Raw genomic sequence first — 12,519 nt, forward strand, 5'->3', positions numbered from 1 at the left:
ATAGAAGGCCTAGATAGGCGATAAGCCTCGAGCACAAATTTTTGTTCTTCCGCAGCAGAAGATGATTACAATGAGCATAGATAGACACCCAGAAATGCAGTTGTACAAGTCAGATATTGCTGTTGCGTGATTGTCAGGTTTACCGACATCAAACCAGTACAGAATCAAGTCTCTCTCCCCTTTTCCTTCCCTTCTCCAGTACGTCTCCAAGATGAGAAAGGGCCCAGCGCTTCTATCTGTAGTTTTTATCTAGCTTCTGTCTATTGATAACGTTGAGTACTGAAACAGGAGGAAAGGCAACCATCGTATTGAATACTAACAGAAAGTACCATTTTCTAGACAGCACTTCTGAAGCTCCAAAACAGTGAAAGCACTCCAGTCATGTTGCTTTCATTATGGTAATGCAGTATCTTAAGTTCTTCCCAAATTCTAGCTGATACTCCCTCTTCAATTAGTCCCAGAGATTGGGGGGAGAAGAAGGATCTTCTCAGTACAAGGAGAGGATAACATGACATACACTTCCTATGTGTTTGCGATGTGTTTTTTCCAATAAAAATGCACCAACATTTGCAAATGTCTTCAGTTGTTCGGGAAGTTGCTCACCTTTATTACAAGCGAAAAAAACTCAACCACAGCCAAAAAAAGAGTGGCTTTACTGACAACTGCAGTATCTCATCTCTCAGATGTGCTTGTACTGCAAGTTAACTTTTCTACCTGTTCCTCTGATGAAATGAGCCTGAATGCAATAGGCTGTCTTACACATTTCTACAGCGTTCTCTTTTGTTTAACAGAGTAGTTGCATATTCTCTGACTTCCTCAGGTCATTTTTTTAATCTCACCCTTTATTGTCCAACTGCCCTATCACATTCATAACAAAAATTCATAATCACTCTACAGGCTAGTGTTTTGTAGCTCCCACTACGCATCAGGCAAACTCAAAACTCAGTGGTAAAGCAGAACCAGGTTGCTATAAATCTAACATCTGCAGTACCAGCTTCAGTCCTGAACTTCACAAAATTTATTTGAATGCCTTTTTACTCCTTTTAGAAAAGACTGAATAATAAAATCCAGATGGCACAGGAACCCTGAGCCAGTCTTCACCAGTCTAAACAGCTTTTTATTTCAACATATGCTTTTTATCTTTTTCCCTATATTGCTGTGAGCATAACAATTATTTTTATCTTGAAAGTCAAGAAAATCTGGGCAATAGTTTTGGAAAATCCTCTTCCACCAGTGAGGGAACTTGGTATACAGAGAACCAGTATTCTACAGACAAGTCTATAGGTGTGCGCTAGACATAACTAAGCATTCACCTGAAATAGGTGGGTAGGCTGCTAAACAACGAACATGTGCGTTCCTCTCCCAGGAGATGCTCACCACTTTACAAGACTACGGTACTGAAATCAAAGAGGATGAAAAATGGGGGTGGGGGTGCAGGGCGGGAATCTCCTGATCTTCAGTTTTATCTTCAGGTCTTATCCAAATGATTTTGTTAAACTGCCATTAGAATAGGAGCAAAAAGAAGAAAGCCCCAAAGACTGGGTGCCAAAGGAAGCTCAGCACAGAAACAGAGCACTGTACCACAGAAGACAGGCACCAAGATTTCTCTCTCTTTCTGCAAGCATTCACAATGAAGCACAGTGCAGCTGCTGGTTCATTCACCCCCAGCAATGGGCTTCGCATCAAAGGCTTCAATTAAATACATCATTAACATTTTACTCCGCAGAGAATCAGGTAAGAACTGTATATATTTTAAGAAGCGATCAGACTCTGTGTTTGTTCATGCTCCACAGTCATTAAAAAAGTCCTGGTACCAAAGACCTTATTTCATTTTAAAAAGCCTTTCCAACCGGCAACGTGTTTGTTCACAGAATACCCGCGTTCCAAGCAGCCACCGTGGGAATGGTATTTAAAAGACTTCAGAATCTGCAGCAGCACATATCCTTTTACTTCTCACAATGAGATGGACTGGAACTGAATTTTTACTTAAAAAGCAGGAAAAAAAAAAAATTCTGCTTTTCAGCAAGAGAAGGAAGAAAGTATTTAGGAACAGTCGTTCTCCCTTAAATACAATTCTTTAAAATGCTGTTTACAGAGACACAGGAGATTAGAACATTCTTGATTGCCAGAATCTAAAACGTTCAGATTGATGCTGAATAGTCTCAACTTCCCCTTTCCCACAGAAGACCATATTATTTAAAAAATGCCAAGGTGTTTCTTTAAGAATGGGACAGCATTTAACAGTCAACTCAATACTCACCTAAAAGTACCCCTCTCCACATCCTGTCCGCTTAGTCGGACGTGGATCCCTTCTTTCAGAAACGAGCCAAAAGCCATGTATTCTGCTAAGGCCCAGTCAACAACCCTGTTCTTGGTCATTTCCAAGCGGGCTCTCAAAATCCGAGAGAGGCCTACATTGCAATAAAGACCACAAGTCAATGGACCTACTTCAGAGATATTTTATATTCACATTACATTCACCGTTCCCCTTCCCCACTGGCTAAGTTAAACACAGATCTTAAAAAGGTCTGCAAACTGTTCTTCCAGAACTGAACTACTAGCAAAGTAAAGTAACTTGTTTCCCAGGCAAAGGGTTGCATAATGTTCATACCTTGTTTGAGAAGAAGAAAATAAGGTTGGTTGTGTCAGAAACTACTGAGAACAATCAAAAAGACTCATGGTGAAATACTTCTTCCCAAAGATTTATTTTCACATCTCTAACACCAAGTACTGTTTCATGAAAGACTGAAAACATCAGCTATCAGGTTTGTGACTTTTTCTTCTCCCTTTTTCTCTCTCATTTTTTCTTGGCATTTGTCTTATTGGACTTCTGGAGATGTTACAAAGTGAAACAGGCTGGATTAATCAATACTATGAGTATCATATAAATAGGAAATCATAGCAGCTGCCAACAGATTTTCGATTGGTAACCAATAGGTTTTTCTGTTGTTTTGGGGTTTTTCGGTTGGTTGGTTGAGTGGGTTTTTTTACAGTGAAGATTGTATAATTTGGTAACCCAAAACACACGTTACAACACTGTGACTTTTAAAGGGAAGTCTTCCAGCTCTGAGGCTATAAGCCTAGTGTATTCAGTGTCACTTGACAACATCTTATTTTCGCATTTGCACTGATTTTTTGGTAAGCTGTCCTATTTTTTACATTCCCATATTTCCCTTTGTTACTTTCTCCATTTTTACAAAAATCTCCCTGTTTTCATTTGACATATAACGTCATTGAAATTGTTGAATTTTAAGTAAAGAAAAAATCTTGAAAATTTTCTCTTTAGAATATACTAAACTTTTCACAAAATCTTCCAACTGTTTGTTGAAAGACTGCAATTCATCAGCTGTTTCATTCCAGTGGAAGGACAAAACAAGTCAAAAACGCTCCTGCCCCTTCTAATTCTCCCAAAATTTTCTCTCTCATGGCCTTTTACACCGCATAAAACAATCCAGCAGATAGGATTTGCTTTGAACCATAAATCTATCTTATATGCTGGCAAGTGTTACTGTCAATGGTTAATTAAGTTACTAAACACAGAACATCTTACCATTTTAATCACAGAATCATAGAGTCATTTAGGTTGGAAAAGACTTTTGAGATCATTAGAATGTTTGATACTAAATTTTATTGGCTGACGATAATTTCAAATTTATCAGTGTCACAACAAAGTGCATAAATACATAGGAGAATTTTAAAGTTGATCGATCAATTGTATCTGCTCAACAAGCCTGCAATTGAAAACTGGGAATGCCCTACCATCATTACGTGTAACAGTGTTTAATTGTCCCAAAGGAACACAAACACGCGGAACATCTACAGCAGACACACTTCGTTCCTTGATGGATTACTCTGGAGAAGAAGGACTAGCTAGAGATTTTACATAGGAAAAAAAAGCTGCTTCTCCTGATTTGAAGTACCTTCCCTACAAGCCAACAAAAGAAAAAAAGATCCCTAAACAAAGTGTCTCCATGTTTCCCCATGGAATGAACATTCTATTGCTCCCTGTAGAGCTGTAGACTTCAGCCTGACGAGAAAGTAAAAGAACTAACTCCGAACTCTGAGACAGCTTCAGGGCTCCCCAGTAAGACAGACACATTTAACTGCTTACTGTAATAGATGCCGAATACTAAATTGAATCTCTTCAGACCAAAAACTAAGACTTTTTGAGAAAACACTAGATTTGTGCTATCATCAATGCTAAATGGTAAGTTGAAAAAAAAAAACTGTCTGAATTTGCCCCCACAGAGTTCATTCAGCTGTACTAAAGTTAGGCTCACAGTATATCAGCAACATTGCCAGGTCTGAAAAGAACAAGCTATATTCCTGAACAGAAAGTTATCAAACCACAAGAAAAGTATTTTCAGTGGACTTCAAATTACCACTGGTTTTAGCATTAAAAACCCCCATTAATAGTGCTTCCTGTGATGGGTGCCTTACTTCCCAGTAAGTCCCACAAACACGCTGCATAGAGGCAGCATTTTCCACAAGGACATGAAGAATGAAAGGAGGTATTAACGTTACAAAGAGGCTTTTAACACCCTCAGAGGAAAATCTGTTTTAATGAGGTAGGGAACAGAAGCGACGTGATACTGAAAGAACATTATGCTGAGCACAAGTAGCAGGACCTCAACTGTCACGTTCTCCTTGCCCATAGGGTGGAAGAGTTAAAAGTCCCAAGCATTTTCCTCTTTGGGAAATGGCCCAACAGCAACTCATGAGCACAAATACAAAGTCTGAACAAGAAACATAGCCACTAGGAGAAACAAAGACTCCAGCTGACCTGCATGTATTTTGAAGTCTTTGACTGGCACTGAACTAGCTACATTGCCAATGTGAGTCAGCAGGTCTTCTGAAATGCCAGTTGGAGGACAAGACATGCTCTTGGGTTCTCCATCCACATTAAAGAATCCTGGAAGTAAAAGATTTGGTGAGATGTTCAAGGACTGATTAAGATATATCTACAATTTATTTAAAACCTCATAGCTCTTAAAAGACATTCTAAGCAGCAGCCTAAACCTCATTCATCATGTTTTACTGGGAGACACAATCATTTTGATCATCTGTATGACAACAGAACCTGATCTTACAGGCATGCATGATCTGGTTTGTTTCTGCTTTCACTCCCTGTGCAGTCCCAACTTATCTGGGCAGAGGCAGCCAAAAAAAGGCATATCTCAATCCCTAAGAAACACTCCAAAACCCAACAAACCCAACAAAAAGGAGCATGAGACATACTCCTTTTTCCTGAAGGCACAGACAGTGAAAATTACAGGAAAAACACTTCTCTGCTAAACTGAAAAGACATCTTTTTCAAAGCCACGCCTTACTTTGCATGTTTTTTAAGAAAAGCATCTCTTTCAAGTTGATCTGGCAGAATGTTTTATTTACTATTAACAGGGGCAAACCGAAGGTCAAATATTCTATTTTAAAGGAACACTTTCAGATAAGAAACCATTTAAGAATTCTAGAATATGCACTCAAAATAAAAGCACAATAATATTAACACTAGGACAGGACACTTCTTACCAGGCCAAGGAGAATCAAGCCAGTGCTTGATATGAAGGATCTTATTATCCTTAGATCTAGTATATGCTTCTTCACATATTCTGTCATACTTTGCAATTTCTTCCTGTAGAACAAAAGTTTATTTTTAAAATGAATAAACATAACACCCTTGTATCTTACAGATGACACCTGTCATTCAGTATGACAAAAAGTTATTTAACTCCAGAAGAAAATTTAGTTACAATTATGCAAACAATTCTTTTTTTAATCTAGGATCAAATTGCCTTCTAGAAACATGCTTACCCACATTAAATAAAATCAGTTTACTGGACAGGTTTTACAGAAGTAAAGAGAGCTGAATTCACAAGCGTTGCTCTAGAATGAGACAGAACCGAAGTACTAAATACAATTTACCATCGTATTTCTACGATCAGCATTATCCAGCTCTCACACGTCTGGCTACAGAAGCCACTAAAGACTACAAAAGAATCTCCTAGAAAACTAGTCTGGCTAGGAGAGTCTAGCTAAGAATCTGCTGGCCACACCTGTCAATGGCAACAGGTACAAAGCAGTACTCTGCAGAGGCAGAATGCCTCTATAATATCTGTCTCAATTCAAAACCCCACTCCAGTTATCAAACTAGCTCATCTTCCAAGTAATGAATAGCAATGTTGTGCTCAGCCTGTACAGCAAAACAACCATCCTGGATCCAGTCACCAAAGCCCACGTCACTGCTGACACAGGTTTACAACAACTCCAGATAGACAGTTCTGCATCAGCCATGACCATTCCCACAGATAACAAAACACACCTACACAAACTGCTTTTTTGTTGATTTGCAATAATGTGTCACTACACAGCCACACCTTCTCAGAAAGTCCTTTGTTGCATCTACACTCTACACCCTCACTTTCAAAAAGATTAAGGTAAAGACCTGACCAGCTTAATACAGGCACCAGACTGCACTTCATTCCTTCTGGAATATTTCAAATAATCTCTGAATTTACTTGAATCATTGCAAGAAAATAAAAAGATTAAATTGATTTTATTGCATTGTTGGTGGATACAAGCCTGTCAAGGCTATCAATTTGATGCTATAATTATACCTATGAGTGTTTAAATACTGTCTTACTGATGAATCAAGGTTCTAGAGATGAAAAACAGTTGACAAACCCCTCCATCCTCAACACTCGCATTTGATCACCTTTTACAAATCTCAGAACTGAAACACTTCTTTCTGTGCAATATGTTATGAATTACTTCACAGTGCTTTCAGCCCTTTTGTTACAACAATACAATCTATTTTACATGAAAATCCAAACCAAACTGAATCAGAAAGTGTCAAAGGGTGAAGACTTATCACGGTAACGGAAGGTTTTTAAGCAGAGAGCACACAGCGACAGTTGTGTCTTCCTAGTGAGAGCTTAAGTTCCCTTTAATTCTGTGGACGTGTACCTCAAACTCCTGCAGCGTTACGGTCCCATCTGCAATCAGTTTGTCAGCGTACTTCTTCAGCACCGGCACCTGCTTATGGATCTGCTTGTACATTAGAGGCTGGGTGAACATCGGTTCGTCCATTTCATTGTGCCCCCTCCTACGGTAACAAACCTACAATGGGAAAGATTGTATCTGTTGGTAAGGAAAAACGTAAAATTCAATCTTTCAATTTCAGAGTTTTACAGACATTTTAGAAGGCTTCTGGTATAAAAACATTTACAGATTCTTGTGGGCCTGTTAGTTGTTCAGGTTTTTTAAATGAAAAAACTAAAGGCCTTTAAAAACAAAGTATGTTTCTTGACCGGGCTATCTAAGCCACAGAAAAATAAGAGTAGTACACAATACACAGAATGAAAAGTTAAGAAAACAAAGACTTACCAAGTCAACCACCACATCTTTATTGAACGTGTTTCGCCATTCTGCAGCTACACTGCACACATACATCACTGCTTCAGGGTCATCAGCATTCACATGAAAAATGGGAGCATTGACCACACGAGCAACATCAGTAGGATATGGAGATGAACGAGCCATACGGGGGTCTGTGGTAAAGCCAATCTAGAAATGCCAGAAACTTCCATTAAAATAATTTGGGCATCTCCCTCTACTTTGTTTTGCACCCTTGAGGTTTTCATTTAATAGTCATTTATACAGCACTAGTGTCAGCTTTTCATTTTGGCTAGCTAGCTTCTTTTTGCTCCCCCCAAAACAAAACAAAGCAAACCCAATCCAATTAAGTTTTACAAATTGAATGAAATAAATACAGGTGATAAAATACCATCCACTCAGAGTTGCCGGATACTGTGATCATTTTCAGGAACATCCTAAGCATTCTGACATACAGAGGGGACAATGCACCCAGCTAATAACAAGTAAGAATAAAAAGAAATAAACTTGCAGCTATTCAGCAGACAAACTGAATGCAAAATGTTCTACTTCTTACCTGGTTGTTGACCACAACGTGAATAGTGCCATTTGTGGTGTAGGACGGCAGGTCACTAAGATGAAACGTTTCATACACCACTCCTTGCCCTGCAAAGGCAGCATCCCCATGTAACAATATGGACATAACCTAAGGGAGGATTATACACACATATCCACATATATATTAGAAAGCAAAACTTCCATTTCAGCTTCTCAACAGGATTTCTTTGCTCTGTATTTCAGCAGTGCTTACAAAATAGAACTGTATTTTTATATAGCCTTCTCAGCATTCTTCTACCTTTCTCAGTTCACAAATGAAAGGAAGTTTTGATCCTACTTCCTAGAGTTACCTTTGAGGTACCATGTCAAAACCCCTATCTAGTTCAACAGGAGATATATCCCTTTTGTGAAGGAGGAAGAGAGGAATGCTATGATACAAAACTACTTGTAAGCTATTTTTATTAAAAATAAACGAAAAAAACACCGGTAAGAGTTACTATATTAAACAATCTGTACCTTCTTCCCTGCCGTATCCCCTCGATAAAACTGTTCGGCTTTTGTTTTCCCTTGCACAACAGGATCAACTGCTTCCAGGTGAGAAGGGTTAGCCATCAGGGACAGAGTGATTTTCTTGTTTGTTGCTCGGTTGATCCTCTCATGGTACATTCCCAGATGATATTTTACATCCCCAGATCCCTAACATGCATGAAGTATTCATGATTCAGGAATGTCATTCATACCAGCCACATCCAATTGACTACGCCTAAAATTTGTGCTTCAGTCTGAAAAACACATCTAGCTAATCGTACACCAGTACGCCCTGTGGTGTTGACAACGTAATTTCAAATTGGAACACGGTTCCTATTTTATTATCTTAGTGTCACTAGCCAATATTGGATTAATATTTACAGAATATTGATACTAACTTCATTTGTATAAAACAAAGAAAGATGCTTTGAGATTACGAACTCAGTCAAATGACCCAGAACTAACTTATCTACAATCATTCCTGAGATACCTTCTGCAAGTCAGAGGTACAGTATAGTCTTTAGATTCGTTAAAAAAATTCACTGAATTACATTCCTCAAACTAGTAAAGACAACAATACATCTCAGCAGCTGATAATGCTATTTTCATAATAACTATGACCAAAATGACTAAAAAATAGCTTGAATGTTGACCTCTCTATATAGATCTATTGAAGAAGCATCCTACCTCATCGGCTGCCTCAAGTTTGGGATCAAACTGACAGAAGATCTGCTCCAGCTCTTTCCGGATTACATTTGCCAATACATTCAGTCTACCTCTAAGAAAATTCCAAACACAGTTATGTCTCAAAAAACAGTAATGTTAACAGCAGGAAACATAAAATCAGCAAGCCATTCTGTCAGAAATTTCATAGTAAGAAGTTACTTCAAGCTTTTGAACCTGAAACCCTTCTTTCTACCCTTCTCCTTCCCATTGCAAAGTTCCTCCAATGCATTCCCACAGACATTTTATAACACCTGGTTATCCAAGTATGAGCAATTAATTTCACAGCTATCTAGCAGTCTTACTATAATGCCACTAATAACTAATAAAGGCAGACTGCAAAAGTAAGTTTGATACTATCTCACCAAGCTTCCTCAGTCCCAGACCTTACACAATGGGACAGACAGCACGGCTGCTGCCACATTTGCTTGCAACTTCGATACACACTGAAGAGGGTTTCACTGGCATTTACTTGTGAAGCCTGTAGCCTCTCACCGACAAGTACTTGTTACAATTCTGTGTTCCCACTACTCGGTATGACATATTCTTGCTACTCGAGCTTCTCTAATATCAACTTAGTTAATAAAAGCCTAGAACTCAAAACTCGTCTTAAGACAATAAGCCTGTTTTTGTTGGGGGAGTTCCATTGACATTACCTATGAGGCATCCCCATTATAACATATTCAATTCCCATTTCACTGGATTTGTCAATGATGGTCTTCAGTGCAGGAATCATTACTTCACATCCTTCCAAACCAAATCTCTTTTCGGAAGACCACTTGCGAGCAAGGAAGTCTTCAAATCTTTGCCAAAAAGAAACCCGAAAAAACAAGACAGAGTGTTTGTGTTAAGATAATGTAGCACGTGCTCATTGTCAAACATCTTTTAGCAGATAAAATTACATTATGCTGTTTTAAAATGTCTGTGAATACATGTTTTTAGGCCTCAAAGTAAGTCACATTAGGGAGGGAGACACAGGAGAGAATTAAGTCTTCTTTCTCCTCCATTTGAGATCTATTTACTAGGACTGTGAAAAAATTCAGACAGGAAGAAGAGTCTCCACCTCAGACAAGATTCACGTAAAGTTATATTCTGCTCCTTCCTATGTACACAAAATGTATGCTGACCACCGGGAAGGCAGAGTGACAGCAAAGAAGTGTCTTCTATGTATTGAAGAAAACATAACAGAGAACCTGTATTTTCTGGAAGTAACAATTAAATACTTCTAAAAACCCAGAGTAGAAAGCACACCTATTTCATAGATCCTATTCAGTGGCAGGGCTCCTCAGACTGTGATGTAACTGTTGGTGACATGCCAAGAACTAGGACATTGGTATCTCTGCCTCAGCTTCAGCAGCAGAAAGATGTCAATCCTTGACAGCTCTGTGTTCTTTCATTCTTTAATGCATTTGGGCCAGAGGCAATGTGAGTAGTTAAAAAGTACCTTTTAACAAACGTTGAAAGCATTATATGTTGTAAAGCTTGGAGATACAAGAGGCAAAGAAAATAAATCTTCATGAAAATAACTGTATTGGTTACATCATCTGTGCAACACCTTGACTCATAAGACAGCCCTAATCCATTAATACTCAGCTTATTCCTCACTTAGGATGCTGACATTTACCTCTTCAGACTGAAATCCTAAAAGCAGCGAAATGAAGAGTTGCCAAAAGATTCTCCTTAGCTCACCCATCAATACCCTTACAATTCAGTCATCTAAGCAACAAGCCAGACCCTCAGCTGAGCTATGCTGCCAGAATTCCTCAGGGAAGACTGTGGGGCTCTGCCAGTTTATATAAACTGAAAGCGGGGTTCCACATGAACAGCAGGTCCTCCAGGGCAAGTCAAAGTGGTGTAGAAGCTGTTTTCCTTCTCTCTGCAGCTGCAAGTTAAGCCAGTATTGGACAAGCAGAAAGTTCATTATTTGAGGCAAACTCCCACTAAGTGTGCAAAACTACAGTATTTCACAGTCACATCTTGCAAGTCCTCCGTATGCCACAAAGGCTGACAACAGCTCATCCACTGTCACTGCACATACTGAGTACCCAGAGAGGAGCAAGTCTGTGAAAGATGGTTGCTCTCAAAAGGGATAATCTAGAACTGCTTGACCCTGCACAGGCTTAAGAAGATGCCCAGATCACACTACACAGTTAGGGTCTAACATGTTTACTAATGCATACACAAGGCAGCTCAAAGATATACCATGACTGTTTTACAGGAGGAAGAGTTAAAAATGACCCTTTGTTCAATAACCTACCAGTGAAAACCAAAAAGGGTGAGAAATCTTACTTTAAAATTCAGTTTCAAGTACCTGAACTATGTAGCACTTGGAATGAACACTTTTAAAAACATTATTCTTGAGCAAAGTGATGACTATCTGCTTTAAAAAGTCACAAATCTCAAGAGAACAACCAGTTTTCCACAAAACCAGTTTTTTCTCCTGATCATTTTCAGAAAGAAAAAAAGAAAAAGAAAAAATGCACGCTAAAGATAGCTGGATAGAAATTTAGGTAAAACTTTTTTCTTGCATTTTCAGCAGACAATTAATTTGGCAGATGAACATTCAGCTCTTTCACGCTACTAGAAACTCTAGATCTTTCCAAAGTTTAGACAGGCAGGAATAAAAGCACAAATTCTTGTCTCAAGATAAATGGTGATGATTCATACTGAGGGCTTGAACTTAGTCAAGTGCAATATTCACTTGACCATCAAGTGACATTTTTATTTCTGTTTAAATGAAATTTAACCAAACAATCTTGCTATAATATTGGCAAACGAAACACCTGGCAAAAATACCTTCCAACTCCCCCAATGAGCACTTCATTTTTAAGTCTTTGAACACAGACGTTTAATCAAAAATATGTATCTTTATATATTTCTAATTCTTGTGCTTATCAAAGGATATGCAAACTGTTTCAGATTGTAAGAACTGGAATAAATCTTGTGCCCAAAAAGACAGTCTGACTCTAGGGGTGAGAGGGTAATTCAGTCTCTGAGATCACAGTGTTTGCATACAGACAGCCATAATGGGAGCCATCAACATGCTGTTTCCAAACATGCCTTCATATATTGCAGAGGCCAAAACTCCTGCTGCCAGGTCGTGCAGCAGTACAGAACATGTTGGTACACCTCAAAAGGAAAAGGGCAAAAACAAGACTTGAAATCACATTATGCCTCTCAAATCCAGTCCCATCTTGGCACAGCTTTCCAGAGACCGTTAACATCCCAGTCAGTTAAACAATGCTCACATCAACATTTCACCCATCTAAAAATTCTCCTTGGGCTGACTGTTAGGATGGCTTCCTTTGATCCTGTGCTACTAGAAAGATGCACGGTAGA

General features: G+C 38.8%; 1 protein-coding gene across 8 annotated transcripts in view; it reads right to left on the bottom strand.

The window, feature by feature from the left end:
- The window catches only part of OGDHL (oxoglutarate dehydrogenase L), an 83,411-nt gene that overhangs the window by 37,677 nt on the left and 33,215 nt on the right, over positions 1-12,519 (bottom strand). For all 8 annotated transcript variants that reach the window (XM_080402787.1, XM_080402789.1, XM_080402785.1 and 5 more), the window contains 9 exons: positions 9,837-9,983; positions 9,145-9,235; positions 8,446-8,625; positions 7,949-8,077; positions 7,384-7,563; positions 6,964-7,116; positions 5,530-5,632; positions 4,784-4,912; positions 2,261-2,411 (listed from right to left, as the gene is read on the bottom strand). In XM_080402787.1, the coding sequence (XP_080258913.1) occupies positions 2,261-2,411; positions 4,784-4,912; positions 5,530-5,632; positions 6,964-7,116; positions 7,384-7,563; positions 7,949-8,077; positions 8,446-8,625; positions 9,145-9,235; positions 9,837-9,983 (1,263 nt within the window). The remainder of the gene's footprint in view (positions 1-2,260; positions 2,412-4,783; positions 4,913-5,529; positions 5,633-6,963; positions 7,117-7,383; positions 7,564-7,948; positions 8,078-8,445; positions 8,626-9,144; positions 9,236-9,836; positions 9,984-12,519) is intronic.

The sequence above is a fragment of the Falco punctatus genome (genome assembly GCF_963210335.1).
Source record: "Falco punctatus genome assembly, chromosome: 9".
Lineage (NCBI taxonomy): Eukaryota > Metazoa > Chordata > Aves > Falconiformes > Falconidae > Falco > Falco punctatus.